The 23213-nt window shown below is 34.0% G+C and overlaps 1 protein-coding gene across 3 annotated transcripts in view; it reads left to right on the top strand.

Moving 5' to 3' along the window:
• LOC134242769 (bone morphogenetic protein 2-like) overlaps positions 1-21179 on the top strand; it is a 31051-nt gene extending 9872 nt beyond the window's left edge. The window contains exons 1-3 of one of the 3 annotated variants that reach the window (XM_062724893.1): positions 15164-15219; positions 19080-19418; positions 19963-21179. In XM_062724893.1, coding sequence (XP_062580877.1) covers positions 19091-19418; positions 19963-20900 — 1266 coding nt within the window. In that variant the 5' untranslated portion in view covers positions 15164-15219; positions 19080-19090 and the 3' untranslated portion in view covers positions 20901-21179. Of the gene's footprint in view, positions 1-15163; positions 15220-15757; positions 16237-19079; positions 19419-19962 lie in introns of those variants that run through there. The other 2 variants (XM_062724891.1, XM_062724892.1) reach the window with 2 other exon arrangements.
• The last annotated feature ends 2034 nt before the right edge of the window (positions 21180-23213 follow it).

Genomic DNA, 23213 nt, shown 5'->3' with positions numbered 1-23213 from the left:
TTGCTATTTTATATGAGGCCCCCTGAAAAAAATTGCAAATCAAAGAGTTCTAATTTCTTGGTATTGTGGAGTAATCTACCCTTTAAACTGAAATACACAGTAAAATAAAAAGTTTTTAATCAGTTCAAATGTTATGACAGACAAGGTAAAGTACTAGTGATTGAATATTTGCTTGAGTTTAAGTAAGCATTTGTGAATTCTTTAAACAATACTTCTCGTCTTAATTTTTTTGTCCATGGGGCAGAAAGACAGGTGCCATCTTTCAATAGATCAAATCATTATTTTCAACTTTTTACGCCCCAATCTTCTCCGACTCCCAAAACTATGGTGTTCCATTGAAGCAACTCGCACATTTGCACTCTCGCCTTAAGGGCGAAGATGCGAATGCGAAGTTGCGAAAACGAAAACTGAGCGAAAGTGCAAAGATGCGATTTCAAAGATACGAAAGCGAGATTGCAAAAGTGTAGCATTGTACTTATAATTGTAATTTTAAATGTAAAGCTTTTTAAAATGCTACATTTACGTACCGTGAAAAATGTATTTTTTCTGTTGGTTTACTAGTATTTTTTTTTAAAGTTTTCAATAGTAGAGCTACAGCCTCATCAGAGAATTCTGATTAACATTCATTTTTCCAATCCGTTCGTAAGAAATATAAAGTATTTTGAAATTTTAGTACGTTAGAAAAGATGTAAAATTTTTAATTTTCTCTAGATTCTAGCAGCAGAAACTGTAGCGTTTTGGTTTTAAAATTTAGTCTTTGACCGTTATGGTCAAAGACAAACATATGAAACCATACCTCTACAAGTTCGAATAGCAAATCGCTGGCCTTCTGGATAAGATAATTTAAAAAATTTCCCAATCATACCTTTTGCTTGAATTGCTGCCCTTTACCTTTGATTAGTGTATAAATTAAATATTCCTGATACATAGCTGTTTTACATCAGTCAGTTTAATAGCTGCAGATCTGCAGCTTGTTGGTCTGAAAAATTGGGACGGATGACCAGAGAGCTACAGTGCCACCCATTGAAAAGACCATATATTTATCGCGCACAAAAAGTGAGCTCATTTTTAGCTTAACTTCTCTCCAAATTCTTCAATGAACTACAGACAAACTCGATTTCAATTTTTTCCTTTGACCCTTATCTACTGAACTCTCATATTTTATATCTGCACGAAACGCGTACGCTTTGGACCGAATTATCTTGCCATCCAAAATGGTAGCGCACATAGGCAAAAATTTCGATAATTTCCATTTAGGACTAGGCGGGCTCATTACAAGAGTTATAAGGAATGTTTTGTTGTGGATGTTGTACAAGAATATATTAGGAACACATGGTAGTAATATTTTGAGAAGGCGGTTTGAAAAACGCGGAAAAACAAATCGAGAAACAGTGCACTATTTGTGCGCAAAAATATACACTTTTTCAATTGACTGCACTGTAGCTCTCCGCTCTATCAGTATATTTTTTCCGGAGAGCTACAGTTCTGCAGCAATCAGTTCAAGGACATCCGTGGTTTCCCGTTCCCCCTCCGGCAGACACGTCCCGCTCATCTACTCCATTGTTTCTTCGTTCTCCAGATATCATCTCTGTCACTTTGATTAAGAAGTCTCCCCCCTCCATTTGTTCCTCAATTCTAGTGAGGAGGTTTATAATGGTTTTTATATCTGACACAAAAGATTTTTTATTTGAAACGATAAATTGCGGCAACTTGTCCTTTATATAAAGCTCTCTCTGTCTTGTGTCTGTGTGATCTCAATAAAACTTTGACAAGTTTATCAACAGCATGACCGTACACGTGGATTAGTTTTCATAATTTTCTTTACCTATTATACAAGTCAACTCATCATAAAGTATGTGACATCAGTTCTTTGCATTATGAGGAATGCAATGAGTTATCAGAATCTAATAAACCAGTTATGTATGAAAAACGCGATACTTCGATCATCGTGTTAGCAAATTCATGATATGATTTCATGTACAAGCTAACTTTTTCTTTATTCAAAAAACACTTCTTCCCTAAAATGAACATCGCATACCAAATTCTTCAATGAAAGTAAACTGCTTTGAGACATTGTCTTTCTAAGAAAAATTTATATAAGAATTTCAGAATACACATGTTAACAAAAATTTGATTTCCTGAACAAGAAATAATCATTCTGCTTGACTAGGACATCACAATTTTGCTATTTAAAGGTTCACTTTTATAAAGTGTTGCATTCAACAAATTACTTGTATTTAGTCTGGAGGTACTGTATTCAGTTTTATTTTTAAAAGATCAAAATGGATACATAAGGTAGCAATGCACAAAAAGTTTCAACGTGTTGATGAGTTTGGACACTTAAAATGTAGTAATCATGGACTTTTTGTACTCGTTTTCTGTTCAGAGTACTTTGGCAAAGGGAGTGTAGGATATTTGATTCCTATAATCCCATTTAAAAGTATTGAGAACAAGTCCAAAAATAATACTATAAAAAAGATGAATATTAAGGTTTCCAGAAAATTGGATTTACTTTGTAGGACGCCGTGTAGGTAACTGAAAAATGACACCGTCGTGTTAAAAGCTAAAACAACTTCTTTTAGATCTTTCGTCCTTCACACATTAATAACAAAGTTTGGATAGATGTAAAACACTTTAAATCTTCATTCAAAGGTGGCACACAACATGCAGGTGATGACCTTTCGCCAGCTGTTCAAAAGGTAGATCTACGCAGTCAAATCCACCTGTTTTTGCTTTAATTCAGAGGATTTTCCGCCCTCTCCCGGCGTTTTACTAGTAATTAATTAGGTGTCCATTAGGTCCTAGTTCATGCCAATTATGTCAGTTGTGAAATGTAGACTTAAACAAAAGTGTCGCTGAATATTTGACTGTTTATTAAACGATCAACTTATGGCCAGGTGTGTGACCCAAAAAGCGAGTCGGGAGTAGGGATATCATGGTCAGATGTTCTATCTCGACCAGAATTTACTTAAGGTCTTATCAAAAGATTTACATAATCACATAAGTCTGCAATGCGGTGCTGCCAAAATATATATCTATATGAAAAATGAACATTTCTTCTCTCGTTTGTATAATGGTTTATAAATAAGTCACTTAAATGACACAAGCATTCCATTGAGAAAGCCAAATTGCTGCGTGAATGATAGTAGGGGTAAGCACTGGAAGCAGGTGTTTCAGTTGAAGTTATTTTCGGGCTGCAATGTAAATATATACATTTCAAACGACTGACCAATCCCGACCGGCATGGGGAATGTATGTAAGATCTATACAGAACGCATGCCAACGCACGAGGGCGGACATTAAGAAAAAAAACCTGAATGAACTATTTTATTACTCAATAATCTTCCCTTATTGTATTGAAGTAATGGATTAAGGGAAAACATCTGGGATAGTAATTAATGAATTAACAAAAAAGGAAAGGTTCTGGACTGAAGCCCTTGTTGACATCAATCAAAAAGAAATGTGGCGGTCACATCTGACCGGGATTCGAACCCGGGCCCCCTGAAACTCCGGTCATAGTAATTAATCTTTGGCCCTCCAAAGACCCCAACCTAGGCTCAAGGTCTTTCACCTGTCAATTCCAGGGCAAACCAAATCTGTAACAGGAAAGGAGAAAATTGGCTGGACTGAAGACCTTCAGGTGCTCTACCAACTGAGCTATCCAGGCCGATATCCACGGCCCTAACCATTACAGAACATCTGAACGCTACTCGTATATTTCTTGTCGAGGACTTCCGGTCTTAATGTTATTTGTCAAGACGGTGTATATAAAAAAACTTTCATTCCACTATTTAGTTCATTTGAAGTACTACTGTACTTAGATTATGAATGGTTAAAAATTTAATGCTTCAATTATAGCAATTTTTATACCCCCCGCTTGAAAAGTGGGAGAGTATACTCATACTGTAATCGGTATGTCTGTCCGTCCGTCTGTCTGTACGTCCGTCTGTTACGCTTTGGGGTACCCATCTCTTATCGGCAACTCCTCTTAACTCCTCTAAGCCTGTAGTGTACATGTACATCAATTATGATATCTAAATGTTGAAGCATAAATTTGCAGGGGGGAAAGCTATCAGCGTAACTATTCCTTATTTCAAAAAAAGAAAAAAAAATACGAGATACTTATTATACTTATTGTTCTTACATGTACTTATTGTACAAGTATAAGCGAATTTTACAAATATTGATAATAGATTGTTTCCGCCGTTACTATGGATATTCAATGCAAGTATTTATTTTTATCGTCAATAAAAAATATATTTAAAACCGCACATTTTTCCGAATAAGCATATAAGTTATGCAGATGTTAAAGACCAAGAAAAACAAATGTTTCTTCCTGACACTGGATGTTTGATTCCCAAACACGTGTTTTGAATCTCAAAGTCGTTAATAAAATCCAAATGTTCTTGCTGAACCTTGCCAAAATTGACATGAAAAAAGCGTCATTTCTAACAAATGCAATATAAATAGTTGTTATTAGAGAAATTAATATTTATAAATATCATAATTACTGAATAGAAAAACTATAAAAATGTTTATGACAAGAAATTCACGTAGATGTTTATATCTAAAATTCTGAGAGTTATAGAATTAGTCTGACGTAGATTAAAATAGATCTGCATTATTTTTTACCATCTTGTTAATCACTGGAATGTCATGTCTTTATATGGTTGTTTTATTGAGAATTGTTAAGTATGACTTCAATTAAAATTTACGCTTGTTCCCAGTTTTGCATTCGCTTTATTTTTAAAAAAAAGAGAATTGATACTGTTAAAAAAGATCTCAAGAACGATTTAAGCTAAACCTGGCCTTAGGATCATGAATGAGTGTTAGACATTGAGGTCGACATTTCATTCAAACATAAAACTGCTACTTAAATAAAAATTTTCAAATTGAAGGGGAACAATTTCTAACATTGCAAAATGGTGTCCTAAGAAAGATATGGAAAAACATGTGAAGTAAGCAAGCTCTTGCACCAATCGATCAAACGTTACGCACATGGTTCAAGTTTTCAAAAGTAGCTAAACTTCTATGTCAAGGTCAAATCTAATGCAGTCCAAGGTAAGGTCTTGCCACGAGGAATTTACATGTGGAATATATAAAAGCCCTGGTACACAAAGGTCAAAGGGTATGGCCAAAATTATTTTTTTTCCAAAGTAATTAAAACTCAAAGTTCAATGTCAAAGGGACAAAATTACTGGTACCCAAGGGAAAGTCATGTCACAAAAACAAACATTTGAAACATGAATTCCCTGGAACCAACAATTCAAAAAGTATGACCAAGATAAATCAAAAGTAGGTCAAACTTTAAGGGAAAGGCGTCAAAATTATGGTGGTCAGGTGAAGGTCTTGTCATAAATTGTGATAATGAATATACATTTATAATGTAAAAGCCCTACCACCAACAATTCAAAAAATTATACCATGATTAAAATGTTCAAAAATACAGTAAAATTCCATGGACTCAATGTCAAAGTGAAAAAGTGTGGGCACTAAAGAAAAGCTCTTGTCAGGTAAAGTGGCCAAATATGTTGAAACCCAAAGAAAGGTCGCAAGGAATACAACGTGAAATTTTAAAACCAGATCAAAAGTTACGCCAAAATTAAAGTTTTTGCGACAAAAACTATATGCCCCCAGAATTTTCGATCACGGTGGCATAAAAACATATCAATAACAGAAAGTATAAAATGATTTTTTTTAGTAATATTCAACTAACTTGCTATAAGGATGAAAATTAAACAAACTGTACATAACTACAAAGGTTTTGTTGTTCGATGTACGCGTATGACAACTTATGGCGAAAGTTAAAATTTATCTAAAGTAACTCAGTCTCCAAGGTCAATGACAAGAGATAACCAACAAAGGAATCATCACAAAAAAAAAAACATGAAAATTGAATATACAAGCAAACCATTCAAAATTTAATTTATAACTCAGTGCAAGATTTGGCGAAATAAAAAGTTGAAACTTTAGGGTATAAAAGAACATTTACTATCTGACCGTGTTTTCGGGAAAACTGCATTTTCACTATTTGGATTTTGGGTCCGATAAAACGCATGTCTCCCTTGAACCCAGTCAACACACCTATTTATAATGCAGTATATACGGGTTTTTTTTTCTATTACCACAGAAAGAAAATAAAAAAGTTTGACAGAGCACAATCCCTGATTTAGTTAAAGAGCATAAAGATCCACTGATTTTAGAAAAAAAAAGCGGATTAATAAATTTCCCAGTATAGATTAAGGATTTCGTAAACTTACTATTCTTTTAATCATTGAGGAAGACATGTCAAAGTTTCTTGTTGTTCACAATTTTCTATATCGTTGCTTTTATGCACGGTGTATAATTATTTTAAACTAAGACCTTCTTTAAAAATGTGTTCTTGCCTTCTTCCGACTCAAGATTTAAAAAAAATTGGTTTGGTAGGTAGGAGTATTCTTTTCAAAGACAGTTGCAAGTATGATTTTAACATCCATGTGTAGTTATTAAGGGAATGAGAAAAATTCTGAAAATTTTGTAACCAATAATAATACAGAGTATTAACTTGAGTTCTTCTAAGCTTTGCGTCAATGTATTATGTTTTGAAATATATTTTCTTATTTACTGTAATTGATCTGAAGAGTTGTAACAAGTTAAAGACATGTGATGCTGTAAACCTCTTTTCAAACAAGTTTTGAAGAAACGTCAGCTAAAAATTACGTTAACCTTTGTCATTTTCTTAAATTTTTCATTGAAAAACACAAAGAGTTTCATCATCTGATATCTTTTTGAAACGATTGGTATTTGTATTCTTAATTTTATCTAAGAAAATCTGATGGCGTTATGTTTTTTTAAAATTAAAATGTCTTAAAAATTAATACCAACAAAAGATGCCTTTATTGTAAGACGCGTTGACTAAGATTTTTATGGCCCTCAAAAGTTGACATTGGTCGTATTGTAAAGGAGTCGCTTCTGTTTCTGAGAATGAGATTCTTTCGACACTGAGAAAGCATGAAATGTCACCTTATTTTTAGGGAACATTTTGTCCGGTGTCTTCCCGTCTATCACACCCTTATATTTTAAGAATGGTTATATTAGAGGTGGGAATTTGATACTTTGCTTTTTGGTTTGAACATTGCCCAGTGTCATTTACCATGGTTACCGACGTCATTACTTCTGAACTTAAACTTTACTCTTCAAAATGCTTGATATACATTTATTGACCTCTGAGAGGTAAATATATGTTTTTTGTGTGGACTGTTTTTTAGTAACTATTAGAAATTTTGGGAGTAAATACCATACCCTTCAGGCCGCACTGTTTTTAAAGTACTGTAGTACTTGACTTTGCACTTTACAGACATAGGTCCTATAAAACATAAACAAAGAAATAAAAGATACACACATTTTCAATCGTCGCATGCTGAAAACGAATAGTGTGTAAGTCATGAAAAATATTGAAAAACATTTGATCATTTTATCCACTCGGCACACCTTGGCCGATTCCGTATCTCATCTAAACCACCATCTGTCGCGAAGTATGGTATGGAGCTGAGCCTTACGTCGCGGGTTTGAACCCACCGTTTTTTCGGATGAGTATATTGAGATGCCACCACCTGCCGGCACGTGTTGTCGGTAGAAGGCTGCGAATTCATACTTATACACGACACTCAGTGTCATTGGGCAGTGAGGGATCTTTTTCATGCCAACACTTACTGCGGTAGAGTCATTGGTTAATACGGTCTCTCATCTGGAGGACCGCAGTCCTGCAGGGAATCAATCCGCGACGTAAGGATCAGCTCCCTACTCTGCGACTCTATAGAAGAGAATAATTACTGAGCCACTAAATTTTGATTTGTAAACTTAAGAAAAAATACACTTTCTTAAAAAAAATCACAAATTTTAGCTTATTTTTTATAACTATATTTGTGTCTTTCGGTGATGCTATGTACAGTAGGACACGTGCGTCCTTTGGAACACTCTAGTTTGTGACGTCACAAATTTTAGAAATAAACCCTTTCCCTATGTCATATTTTGCCTAGAAGTTATTCCCCTTAGCCGCCATCTTGTAGGGCAAAGTACTGAATTTACCTCTTTGAGCAACCAATTTTAAACATGCGTGCAAGAAATATATGGGGGAAAATATTTATAATCTTATAATCATGAATTAATAGAGGCTTTAACAAACGTATATTCTTAAGAAGAATAGCGTTATCTCTACCTCAGTAACCAGTATAACAAATTGAATTTGGTTGAATAATGAAGGAATCTGGGAATGTTGTCCTGCAATATGGCGGCTAAAGGGAATGACTCCTAGGCAAAATATATGTGTCATAAGAAAAGGGTCTATATCCTTGTGCGCCTTTGCAATCTGGTTGCCATTGCACGTAGATATAACAGTTTAATTACGTGCTAAAATCCACCGCATGAGTAAGAGGGTGATTGTATATATTGTACTTTTTAAATTCAATTACACGATTTACTGTATAATAGTTTCTTTCCTTTTGAACACTGACTACTGATCAAATTATGTCCCAGACTCTTCACTCGTTAAGACCTTTCAGTCTCTAACGTAATAATATGGAAAATTCTGAATCACAAAAATTGTACAGAATATTTATACTAATACTTTTTAAAGTAAATTAACTGACTTGAAGTGATTAGGGTGAAACAGTCCTAAACACATTTAGAGACGATACGGATATTGATCAACTTTCTATTTCTTGTATGTTATTTTCGAAGCGTAATGAAAACACTGGTGATGTTTCAAGGTCATTGCTTCAAGTTCATGGTGACCCTACAAATGTCAAAGTATTTTCAAGCTTATCTTTAGAAAATACTCATTTAATTTCAAGCTTACTCATACTTTAAATATGTTTACATATGTATGCTAAGGAAATCTTTAAATGACATGTATTTGGGTTTTCAAAAATACATGATTTGGATGAACTCGCTCATTTTAGTTTATAGCAAGATATAAGTAACACTAAGTTAAACAGAGTATTGAATGATTGATTTTATATTGTTTAACGTCCTTTTTTAGTCTCAACGAAGTTAAAATAAAATCTTTTTTGGCGTCCCAGGTTAAGGTTAAGTTTTTTGGAGCAGTTTTCTTTTTAATTACTTCTGTGTCCTATACTGATTAGTATATATTTGGTTTTAGTGTGTTTTATTGTACACAGATGCTGCAATTTCAGCAAAGGAATTACCATGTTAATGTTTTTGGAGCAGGTTAACATTTTTGGTGCAGTTTTTGGTGTGGGTTTCATTTCCAAGTAACTATAAGCCCTATGTTGACCAAACTTGCATGGATGATACATACACACCGGGCTTGCTTCGGATGCTGAATCTGACCTACATTTTCCGGTTGAGTGAACAGGTTAAAGTTTTTGGTGCAGGTTTTTTCCATTAACTATAAGCCCTATGTTGACCAAACTTGCATGGATGATACATCTAAGGATGCATACTACCGGGCTTGCTTTAATTTTTAACCTATACATTTTCCAGTTGAGTTTAAAGTTTTTGTTGCAGGTTTTTTCAAAGTAACTATAAGCCCTTTGTTGACCAAACTTGCATGGAAAAAAATGCATACTACCGGGCTTGCTTCAAATCTGACCTACATTTTCCAGTTGAGTGAACAGGTTAATGTTTTTGGTGCAGGTTTCAAAAGGCTGTTGACCAAACTTGCATGGATGATACATTTGCATACTACCGGGCTTGTTTTGGATGCTGAATCTGACCTACATTTTAAGGTAAACAGGTTAAAGTTTTTGGTTAGGTTTCATTTCCAAGTAACTATAAGCCCTATGTTGACCAAACTTGCATATGATACATCTAAATAATTGCTAAATGAAAAAATTTTCCATATAAACAGGTAAAGTTTTTGGTGCAGGTTTCATTTCAAATAACTATAAGCCGTTTGTTGACCAAACTTGCATGGATGATACATATAAGGATGCATACTTTGCTTCTGCTGAAAGATTTTTCCAGTTGAGTGAACAGGTTAAAGTTTTTGGTGCAGGTTTTTTCAAAGTAGAAATTTCCAAACTATTTTCTTGACAAATGAATATTTATGATTTTTCTAGTTTTAACAGGTTCATAACTTTGGTGCAGGTTTCATTTGCAAGTAACTATAAGCCCTATGTTGACCAAACTTGCATGAATTTGATGTTACCAGGCTTGCTATATGTTGAATTTTCTGGTTGAGTGAATAGTTAAAAGTTTTTGGTGCAGGTATCATACTCCAAGGAACTATGTTCTTTAATGACCATCTTGAAAATTAACCTGCAAAGATATGGCTTTTTTATCTGACCTGTTTTTGTGGATGAGTGAAAATGTTGACTTTTGATGATTTTCATTTCCAAAAACTAGGAGCAGTTTGAGCAAACTTGAATGGATGATACATCTAAGGATGCACACTAATGGACTTGCTTCGGATGCTGAATTGGACATACAATTTTCAGATAATAGACAAGGTAAAAGTTATGGTTGCAGGTCTATTACCAAAAACTATAAGGCTTATATAACATTGTATAAACCAAACTTGCACAAATGCTGCATCAAGAGATGAAAACTCTCAAATTTGCTTATTGGATTTTCAGTTTTTCATGGCAAAATATTTAAATTTTTTATGTAATTTCAAAGTATCAGATCAAAAATGATTTTAAAAATATTTTCATTTTTGGAATGTAATTTTTGTTGGTTAATTGTGTGACTTTGCCTTACTTAAAGACAACATTCGTTGAGGTGAGCTCTGTAATCTCTGATTACCTATGTTTCACTCATGTAGAGGCGCCATCGCTTGCCGGTGGAGAACTGCAAATTTCGTCCTATACTTGGCACTCAGGGACATTGAGCAGGGAGGGATTTTTTTCGTGCCAGCACCTACTGCGGCCCGGGACCTCGGTTTATACGGTTTCATCCAAAGGACCCGGCGGTCTCCACATCCTATAGTGGGATTCGAACCCGCGACGTAAGGATTTACTCCTTACTCCGCGACTCTAGTGCAGACGCTCTAACCATTGCGCCACGCGGGATATATTTAAAGTAGAGGAAGAAATTGTCAAAGAATTTATCAATTAAAAGCTTTCAACAGCCGCAAGCCTGTAGTTCCCTTGTTTCAGTGGATTATAAGGGAGGCAATTAAGAAATAAACAACAATGTTAAAAAGTTCTCTGGGTATATAAATGTAAGGCTGGTCTAGGTTTCCAGAAAAATGTCTCGGCTAATATAAAGAATCTGAGACAATCGGAAATGTTACTTTTATTTGACCAATTATCTTTTCGTAATTACACATCAGGGGAAAAGTACCTCACGTGAACTAATTATTAACGAAAAAATATGTATTTTAAGCCTCATTCAAATAGAATGGAATATATGGAGATAAAGAACAGTATTAGATAACGAAGTATTCAAGCTCAAGTGTACATTAAACAATACAAATTTTGAGCAGAGCGGATCTCTTAAACATCAGAGGTGGGATCAGGTGTCATGGAGGAGTGAGTATCCCCGCCGATCGGCCCAACTTGCCGTGTGCTCCTTGTCATGATTGGGAAACAACGGGAAATCCGTCGACAATACATTGTGTAAATAATGGTCAAACAATATGTATGAAAAACGTCAGTCAGCATTTGACTTAATGATAAATTGTACTTGCTGACAAGGTCATTGTATCGACCATAAATCTTAGGAAATGATGACTTAAAACGAGGCTGTTTTCTTGTTAAATCAACCTTTTTGTCAATAGCTTACCTCATTTTAGAAATTGTTCAGAGCATGCTCTTGCGTATCGAATCAAACTGAGAGATATATACCCCGTAGCAGGTGATGAATTTAATGAAAGTAAACGTACAGAGGAATACTAGTACTAGTATTTAGTTCTGTTGATAACGAGTTAAGAGATGTGAAGCCTAAATAGTTCGGAAAGGTCATCAACTGTATAAATTCCAGTTGAGATAAATGTTTGGCTTTTAACATACTAGTATACAGATGTCTAAGAAGCAGTTTTCAGCCCTCTGAATTTGTGAATGCATATTGGTCATACAGAAATGGGATAGGTACATTTGTCACGTTATCCAAAAGGCCACATCATATAGTCTTGTTTTTATTTGGGAAAGTCTTCATTTCATATCCAAAAACAATGAGACGAATTTTACGCGTTTTGGAGTATGCGATTGGCTATAGCTGCAGAACTGTAGTTCTTTGGTCGAGAAAATTCGGACATATAAAGCAGAGAGCTAGAGTTTTGCAGCTAGCGATTGGCAACATACTGATCACGAGGTCCTGATCTATTTTGACACAGACCTTTTTGTTTTTTGAGTCCTTATAGGGAGAGTACTTTTTCTGTGTTTTAATAGTATATAAACTACAATGTACATATTCATGGAACAGTACTCTTCCATCCCAAATTTTTAGACCGCTTCTATTATCTAGGGTTTTGTTTGTTTGTTGTTTTTTTTAGCAAAGTACTGAAGTATTTGAAATTTACGTGAAAATGAAGTTTAATCTTCAGTGTAAAGTTAGATCAAAATGAGCAGTTTCTATGCCTAAGGAAAAGTGCCTGTCATTCTTTGAAATATATATGGAATAAAGGAATTAAATTGAACATGACAAAAAATGGTTAAAAAAACGTAAATTGTATCACAACTATTAACAATGTAAAATTAAATATCGAGCTTTACTTTCTTCCTCTACTTTCTCAAAAATGTAGTCCTTTTACTACTAAATAGATAAGGTACGGAACTCAGTATCCTGCCTTTACATTCATAATGCACGGCGTCTCAATATTTTAACTTATGGACAGCAAAATCTTTAAAAAAAAATCCTTTAGAAAGATGTCATATAAAAGCGATTATTTACAGCTTGATATATGAAAAAAGGGTCATCTTTGAAATCAAGATACCGCCTCAAGCATTCGCTCCTTGTGTATAATTTCCAACAGTATACATGTACAGAAAAGGTTGTTTTTTTTCTTTTTGCAACCTTTATTTGCCATGATTTACGAAAACTAAATTTCATTTTAGAGCATTTTGCGTTCGAATTCTCCAGTATGATTTATTTATTGTTCACAAGTTCTAAAATACACGGCGTAAGTTCATTCCAAGAATTCATGTGATGCTAATTGTATAAGACCAAATTCATTAATGGATTATAATAACAACACCTGAAAAATATGAATGAATATAACACTAAATAGAAATGTCGTGCACGGTGATTATTTTTATCTGTTTCATTCACTACAATAATTTCCATTTCCGGGTTGATACAGACGTATAACAGCATATCAACTGTCGTTTTTTAAATGTTAATTTCATTTTTCAAGAAAGAAAAAACTTGTTATTTTGACACATTTATTATTAGAAATTCAATAAAATCTACATTATCGTTTTGTATATTGTAGAACATAATTAGAGAGTATGAAAGGGTCAGGGTTAAGTAAGTAAAATGATTTTGATAGACAGTTAATTTGATCATTTGAAGCTTTATTTGATATCAGCTTTTGGATTCCATCGTGAAATGTCAAGGTATTAAAAAAGTCTTCTACGAGTTTTTGGCCAAAAAAGATCTACATTTAGAACATTCTTAACATTGCCCTTTACTAGTGAAAATTTAATTCAAACTTTTAGATGATGATTAAAGGTTCTGAATTGCGAAATTAATGAAGAGGGTGTTGTCTATGGCTGCAACACGAACGTCCTGTTGTTGGTGTTTTTTTTTTATTTTTAAAGACATTGCCCTTTTAATTTTTCGTGTCTTGAATTTTTATTATTTTTTATTCGATTTGTTTTGACTCTTTGCTTTTTTTTTTGGTTTTTTTTTTGTTTGTTTGTTTGTTTTTATTTTAAGAATTGTCCTAGTCAAGCTAGCGTAGATTTTGAAAAACTGATCATGTAACTGGAATGAAATGACATATTTTAAAAGGGGTCAAATATACTGCATGCCTTTTTGCTCACCTCCTAAAATGAGCAAGAAAATGTTAGAAGTACAACATACATGTACGGTATGTTTCCCGATAATAAAACAGAATATCTTGATGACTGTAAGCTAGACAAGTAATAGAATTTAATTGAAAATGTACACTGTGGATTTGTACCTCTAGGAAACATCTGTTTCGATTTTTATCTCTATTTCTCTTTGTGTAATCAAACGTGACCGCGTGTTATGTCGCTCTGTAAAATTCAGATGTGTTCAAGACACCTGGAACATTGAAGGTACTTACTGGATTTCAGAAAACATCCATGGTGACCATTTTCTCACGGAATATCCCTTAACTTTTTTTTTTGGATTATCACGGATGGGAATCGGAATGGTAATATTTTTAAATTATTTGAAGAAATTTGAAGAGGAGTCTTGTTTAACTGTGTTTTTCAAAAGGAAATTGAGACTTGGAACAGAAAAAAAAATCACATAGATTTATTAAACTCGTAAAATTTCCCGCGGTGGAAGAATGCTTCCCTATTCTGAATGAACGTCAATGGCTCAGTTGTAGGGGAAAAAATACGAAGCTCAAAAATCCCGGCCGCAATGTGTTCTTATTTTAGAACGTTAAAAACGAACAATTAAATTTTATTGCACACAGGGGATTTGCTTTCAAGTGTGTACCTTGTTAGTTAGCTATTTGTAAAATTTCTACTTTAGTGTATTCTTCAGTCTTTGACACAGTTTTTATAGGAGCGTACGTGAAATATATGAAAATAGCATGAGAAGGAATTTTAAACATTTATTTGCAAGATTTTCAAATATTCTAATTTTTATAAAAGTGCTTTTAAAAGAAAATCTTCATTTTCAAACTTATATGTTGAATTTCTAATCAAATACTCAAGATAATTTTAGCAGTGACAAAGATATTTTAATTTTTTTCTTCAACAGATTGTTGAGTTTTCAAAAGAAATAATTGTTTGTAGTATTACTTTATATTTTTAACAATTGAAATCAATGGTAATTAATTCTTCATAAATGCCGATCTTAAATTACTACCATACATCCCTTTTTACGGCACGCGCTTGCTACACAAACATAAGCGTGAAAAAAAGCTTTCACGGCAAGAGCTCTGATTGGATAACTCGCTAAATTAATTTGTTTATATAAAGCAATTGATCACATCATTTTTAAATGGTACTATTAATTAAATTTATTTGCGCGTGTCTGTTAAGTAAGTATATTTCGCTTCCAGATGTTAAGGTTCGACAAATGCTTACCTTGAGAGACAAATCATTTTAAACGATGTCCTCAAATTATCGCAAGGTATGTCATTTTAATTATCACTATGAAAAAATCCCACTTAATTCGCAGTGGTCATTTAATTTTATTCGTTTATAATTAGTCTATATTAAATTAAACCCAATTTTAATTGTAAGTTAGTGTCATATATTCAAATATTTTTAACCGATAAAAGTTCGGTGTAAATCTTAAGTTTTTACTCTGAAAAAGAACAGAATGAGAAAAAGATAATAAAGAAATAAATAAGTCAAAATTGTAATATTTTATTTGGGGAAAAAAAGAGAAAAAAAATCACATTGTTAAAATGGTTCCACTATAGTTTATTTCTATGTATCGAGTGGAAAGTAACAGTGTACTTTAGGTATTAAGTAATTGACTTTTTTTAATGTAAAGTATTACAATGGGCAATATTTGCGGTTGTAATAGAAATGGGCAATAAATAAAATGTGTACGATACTCGATAATTGACAGACGTTTAAACGCGTGCGCAGCTCCGCCTTCTCATTAGTATTCATGCTTTATATATATGAGAACACACACTTCATTCTTAGACATAATATAGAAATTGACATTAAGGGATTATAACGTGCAACGAGTTTTTCATTAAGTAAACGATTATCTCGTTGACCGGAACAAATAATGAACTTTTCAAGACATAGAATTTAAAGTGTTGTTATTTCTCGAGAAAATTTAAAGGAAGCGGTGTACAGTTTGGCGACGGCCGCTTATAAGTTTGGAACTTATTAATGCACACGTATTCTCCTCAGAATAAACCACCTGTTCCAACGATAAACATGATTTATTAATACGGTGATTTAAACCTTATCCGGTTGAGAATGTTTGAACCATCAGAGCTATTTTCGTTGAGGAACAAATTTAGACCCAGGATTTGCTAACTTCAAGGGAAAACAAACCTCTCACACACAAGGATTATTTACTTTCTGTATATATCTGGAATTTATAGAAGAATGTGCTATGACATTAAATAGGGGAATTAACAAACTAATGGAAGACCGTGCAGGAACGCAGCTCTATATTAGTGTAAGTAGCGGGACTTGAAAATATCCCAGGGGTACGGGCGGTCGCACAAATATTGTCCTGTCAAACATCTTGTTTACTCTGATAAACATCAATTACCATATTATAACCTTGTCAAACGTACTAATTAAAATTAGATATGTTTGGGGTCCTGAGGGTCAATGATAGTCCCCTATCAAGACGAAAGATCGCGATCAACAATTTGTGAAAATAAACGTCCCAGTGTTTGGTATGTGCGTATTAATAAAAAGATTTTTTAAACCTCGTTACGTTCCTTCTTAATAGCTTTCTGCTTTGGGCCTCTATCTCCTAGTTTGAAATCATGTCCAAAATTGAAATATCCTATTAAGAAAAGGCAAACAATTCCTGAAAAATAGCAGTAGGAATTATTCCAATCTGTAAATTCAAATATAAAACACCTGTTGGGGTTACAACAGCTTTAAACAGTGTTAAATCAACATTCGATTTTTCAATAACACAATACGGTTAAGAAAATCTTTCGTTTGACTTTTGAGACCTCGATCAGTCGTTTTATTGACACAAGATGGTTTAAATAACTGTTTTCAATTCAAACACAATTTAAACATTATCCATCGCGGGAAAAACACGACTTTATAAGATCAATTTATTTAAATTAAAAATTGCACACAAGTTTTAACTTGGAGAAGCCGAGTACAGGAGTAAAATTGTACTGAAAGACAGACAGTTTGCCAAGAAAAAAAGAAAACTAACTGTAACAGAGATCCTAGTACAGTGTGGTGTAAAAGTTTGTATCCTACACGTGCAACAGAAATAAAAAGGAGGGGGGTATAATTTCAAAGTGTTAACATTATTAAAATATGGCCTTGATTGAGAGGATTAAATGAAGCATCTAAAAAGAACTATAATGCAGAGAATATCAATCAAACTGTAAAGGTGGCAACCATCTGTCTTCTGAAATCATCTCCCTATAATGTACTAGGAGTAAACTGTTGGTGTAACGTAGAATGATATTAATGAATTAAAACTTGCCTACAGCAAAACGCCTGTCATTTTGTGTATGAAAAAAAAACGGTCGTGGGTCTATGGGTATTATCTAACGAAAAGTCCCTATCTTCATTAAAGCACTGATTCTAACATAGCACCGTTGGTTAGGAGTTACTATTGTATCAGTGAAAGCGTTTAGATAAAGGCAGGGCTGTGCTTAATCCACTAAGCTACCTAAAGACCAAAAGTCCCTTCGATACTATCTAACGTATAGAAAAAGTAATTTAAGTGACATCAACCATTATTCTCTTGCATTAATGAAGAGACCACGCGACTTTGGTGATCACCTAATTTCCTATTGCCCGCAATAACATGCAAGCAGTCCATGTATACTTTTGGTTTTAACAATAACCGAGGAATGTTTATAGATTGTTAAAATAAAGAAACAAATCTCTGAAATCAAATATTTGCTGGCATTCCTGGAGTAGCAGCCTATTGATGCGCGCCTTTGAACGTCGCGTGACGGGTGTTGAAGCGGTAACCCCTGAGAATCGACCCCGAGTACAAACTGGTCTCATATTTCCGTCACTTTATCTTCAACCCACCCTCAGATACCGGCTTCCTCGCTGTTCCGTACCTAAGCATTCACAATATCTTTGTGTGTACTAGCATTCTTTACTAGTGTTTAACATAATGATCTTTCCACACATTGAACAGCTCCGGAATTTACTAAGGGTAATTGTACATTAGAAATACAAGTCTGGATGAATTCTTGCAAGCAGTGAAATACTTTCCTAATAATGAGGATGTACCCTACCTCGTTTGAGTTCTGGTTGATAAAGCAAAGGGCTATACACTACGATTAGTTGATCTTTCTTTTATCACATCGCCAGCAAAGATTATTTAGAGAGAGTGCTTTATATGTCTTTCGTACGCCCCGCCTAATTTAAACAACACACGGGTTTGTTTGATCACCCTAGCTTGCTACATGTCCTCGTTAGTAGACCTGGAGCTTAACAAGCGTTTCTCATTTGTTCTTTGCTTCTTATCTTATTTTCTTCTTAGACATATCACGAATATTTCTTCTTAAAAAAATTATTTAAGATGTTACCGACCTTCGAAAAAAATATGTGGAAACTTTTAAAACAAAAACTATAAACAGCAACAAAAAAGAGCAAAAAACTGAGTGTATAGAGTGAGGAATGTATTAGATGCTACCAATTAATTAAAAATTACGTCAGACTCGTCCCAAATTTAGATAGAAGCGAAAGTTCTACAAAGCACTCCCCATCTTGATAAAACCGTTGATTACTGAGTTTAAACTTGATACTTATAGGCGTTTGTAGTGATTTGTTTTGTTAATCCGATATCTCCAGAGCGTCATAAAACAAATTCTGCAGCTAATTCGGACCCGATTATTGACCGTGACTATACACTGTCCACCCACCAACATGGGCTGAATCACCAATGTTTTATAAATATCAACCAAATCCATCACATAACTCAAATTCTGATAGGATCTCGATATTGAAACAAGACAAGAGTTACAATGGGAATCCCCATTCATCGATAAAAAAGTAAATAAGTAAATAAAGACAGAGTGACGCAAAGCTTTGTTTATTGAAAAGTGCCTTTGAAAAGGTTCTTAAAATATTGTTGAATCAATGTATCTACATGTGTATTTTAGAAAATAAAAGTTAAACCAAGTTTGGTAAGATGATTACAGAATACTTTAAAATCTGTTTCATCAAGATTCTTACGATGGTTTTCCTTTTGTTTTAGTCATTTTCATTATGAGTTTCTTTTTACAATTTTTTTTTATTTTACAGACATTTTCACAATGAGTTTTGTTTTACAATGGTTTTCCTTTTGTTTTACAGGCATTTTCACAATGAGTTTCTGTCGATTTGGTTTTCTACTGTTGCTAGCGTGCACCGGGCTGGCTGGGACGTCCTCCTCTTCTTTACTGGGATCAGCTTTTCCTTCTCACTACGACGAAAATCGAAGAAGAGAGATCATACAAGCTTTTGAGAAAACTTTTTTAAATCTCTTCGGATTGAGAGAGCGACCTAAACCGAAGAAAGACACTTTTATTCCTCAGTATTTGTTGGATTTGTATGAAAAACACAGCGAGGACCCGGACTCTCTCGGAGATAGCGTCAATGTCAAAAGACGTGGTGCAGGGTCTGCCAACACAGTTAGAAGTTTTCTTCATAAAGGTAAATAAATAATAAATAACTTCAACATTCATTTCTTATAACTAACATTTTCCTGTCTTGGTTACTATTTTTACTATTTATTTATTGAAAGGAAGGAATGATAAATCAGATTTGACAAAATATGCAAGAATTCAGAACTTTTATAAAAAAATCTTTGTGAAGTATAAAATAAAACTTAATGATAGTTTTATGATAAAATTTGACAAGACTAGCGATTTATAAACCATTGAAAGGGACACAAGTATGTCAACGTTAATTGAATAAATATTTTTATTCTGATTTGCATATCAATCTGTGCAAATTATGAAAATGAAATTACTTATTAACAAAAAATGTTCATACAAAACAGTGTTAGTTAAATATATTCTGTTTTAATCCAAAAAATAGGAAATAATGGAGAGAGAAAGAGAGAGAGTTATTGTCAAAATTTTTAATATAGATTTTATTTAAACTAAATGCAGGACACACTTATGAACATTTATTGATATTTTACATTTTAAAACATAACAAAACAAAGCCTTAAAGATGTTGTATTCTTTTACAGAGTTGACTACTGACGTCATCAATATGGCGGGGTGCGGAGAGCACAACTGCGCCCATTTTTACTTCAATGTATCCTCCATTCCAACAGAGGAATCATTAACTGGTGCTGAGCTGAGACTCTTCGTTGATCAAAATAATGAAACGAAAAATCCAGTGGGAAACAGGAAACAGTTCAGACATAAAATTGAAATTCATGAAGTTCTCCAGCCGGAAACAAAAAATTCTGAAGCCATAACTAGGCTGCTGGACGTACGTCACGTTGGAGGAAGAAATGCATCTTGGGAATCTTTTGACATTCACCCAGCAGTATTAAAATGGAAAAAGACTCCTAATTTAAATCATGGATTAAAAGTACGTGTGTTATCATTTAAAAACAAACCGTCCACAGACTCTATAAAACATGTGCGTTTACGACGAGATGTAGAAAGTGTTGAGGAAGTGTGGCATGAGAGACCTCTATTGGTGACCTTTACGGACGATAACCGTGGGTCACGGACTAAGCGTGCCGCCAGTGATAAAACAAAGAAAGTTAGAAAAAATAGGAAAAATAGAAAAAATAAAAAGAGGAAACGAAATAAGAAGAAAAACAATAGAAAAAATAAAACGAAGAGGAAAAAGTATAATGACCAGTGTCGCAGAAAAGAGTTAAATGTAGACTTTAAAGCCGTTGGTTGGAACGATTGGATTTTCGCACCGCCCGGCTATAATGCTTATTATTGTGATGGTTCATGTCACTGGCCGTATGATGACCACATGAATGTGACAAACCATGCTATAGTCCAAGACTTGGTGAACTCCATTGACCCTAGGGCAGCCCCAAAGCCCTGTTGTGTACCCACAGAACTCAGTTCGCTCTCTTTATTATATACAGACGAACATGGCACAGTTGTGCTAAAAGTCTACCAAGATATGGTTGTAGAGGGCTGCGGATGCCGGTAGCCATGATGACCTTGTTATTGTTATTTGTTGTGATATTATTTATTGTGAAAATGGAGGAACAAGTGTGTAATGTGTGTTCTAACGCCTCTCGGAGAAAGCGTGTTCGAGAGTCAGCCTCATATTTGCTCATCTTCAATTTCCCATTCATTGACAATCATAGCATTATTTTCATTTTACATTGGATTATGAAATTACCATGTACTGTTATAATTTCAAATTATTTAAGTTCTTATCATTGTAAACATTGTTCAATTACAAAATGATAAAACAAACATTCTTCTTCTCTGGTTTTTATCAACAACTATTCAGCAACACGTGGCAATGAAGTAATATTCCACATAGTGACAAGTAAATCAAAAAGGTCTAAAAATTAAATGTATAGCAAAATTTGGTATCAAATTTACAAAAAATATTTTTCATGACAGCTTAATCGTATACTTTACTTTTTAGTTTAGTTGGACTGCATTTTTTTCTGCTGGCCTGCAAAATGAGACAATTTAATAATTAGACAATGTACTTAGTAATTGAATCAGAAAGACGGCCATCTTAAACATTATATTTTTCTTGCGTCAGATCTGCAATTTATTAATATTGTAAAGATCAAAAGTCTAGTATAGTCTCGTCTATTAAGAATCAATGTTCAATTTTGATAAAAGTAATAATTTTTTAACAGATCTAGACAAAATAGATTTACTCTTTAAATGCCAAATGCACCAAAAAAAAAAAAGCATGTCGACAATGTATACGGACAGAAAAGGCTTACATATTCAATATTTAAAGAGTGCAAGTGATATTTGAGAAATATTGCTATTTAACTGATAAATCTATTAAGAAAATTCAGGTCAGGGCATGTAAGAAAAAGCAACTGAGCATTTTAGTTTACACAGAGTGACCATAAATCTCCATAACATAGGGATAGGTTGTAGTTGTCTCAAACCGTTTGCATTGATTTGACAAAAAATGTAACATGGTCCCCCTAATACGTTCAATATTAGTTTTTGAATTCGGACTGCAATAAAAATGTCAGTAAATGAAGTGCTAATGACTATCAAACAAATAAAGAGAGTATATAGAGAGTTCGATGTCGAATCATTTCCTTCTGATGAACAGCCCAAGAAAGTAAATCACGTTTTCATATTCATCTATAAGAATTGACAAAAAATGCCATTTGTATTGTAAAAGGATTTAGGACTTTAAATCTGTTTTTTAACAGAGATCTAACATGCCATAAATTTGTTCCTGAAGACACTTTCCCTTTGATAACATAGGCAGAACATGGGGAAGTCGGACGACAGCCTTAGTGGAAATGACTTTTAAGTTCTCGTCCTGCGCAGGTGTTGCCATTTTTTTTTTTTACCTGAGCGGCTTGCCCCGAGGCCTGTTTAGCTGTCGATTGAGATGGGGGCACGGTAAAGGAGACGAGACACATTCTTGTGCCATAAAATATTTTATGACTAGCTGTAAATTTATTAATACTTGTGTGTTTCTTAAGATTTATGAATTAGAGTTTTATTCTAAATCGAGTAACGCTTTTCATAGGGTAAGACTTTTCTGTGAACCCCTGGGAAGGACCTCGGCATGCATAAAGAATATGCGATGTGGAAAGTTGTTATTAAGAAATATGAAAAAGAAATCGTTCCAACTGGTCAATCATAATCTCAACCTACAGCAGAGAAGAAACGCCGTTGATCTTACTTTTGTTCAAAGTTTGGCTGTTGGTAAAAAATCAGGTGTCCCTCGTTATCTGTAGATCGACTCGGCGCGGTTATTGAACACTTCAAAAATTTGGAATATTGAAAGTATGTCACTACAGTTGTTTAAGATGGTAATTTATACCCACCGAGAAATGGTTAGCGCTGCTGAACTTTGAAATGAGCTTTGGAGTGCCATCATTTGCAATCATTAGAAGAACACCCGAGAGTCTTTTTAAAAGCCATTAAAGTGACAAGTTAAAGACGTAGTAGGAAAAAGGGCGGTTCGGAGACTCAAGAGCCATGCTTGCCTTTCTGAGAACCATGGAGTAGATTAAAGCTAATTGAACACTTTCCATGGCGAATTAAATACCTAGTTCATGATACAAAACAGAAAGAACCAGAAATATGTTTACAATGAGTATGAGTGTACGGGGTGCTACACGCAAACCACTGAATGTTTTATAAACCGTGGTCAAATGCTACTTGACTGAAAAGTAGTTAATCAAAGTCTCGTTCATGCGAGACTAGCATCTCTAATGCGCTTTAATCCCACAAAACATCAAAGTTTCATTCATACATGAGTTTGGGTCTCAATTCATGCGCATTCCGATTAGATCAA

Source organism: Saccostrea cucullata, unplaced genomic scaffold (genome assembly GCF_032062105.1).
Source record: "Saccostrea cucullata isolate Sc308-1 unplaced genomic scaffold, CSIRO_AGI_Scuc_v1 ctg907, whole genome shotgun sequence".
NCBI classification, from domain to species: domain Eukaryota; kingdom Metazoa; phylum Mollusca; class Bivalvia; order Ostreida; family Ostreidae; genus Saccostrea; species Saccostrea cuccullata.
This window is presented reverse-complemented; position numbering and strand designations above follow the sequence as displayed.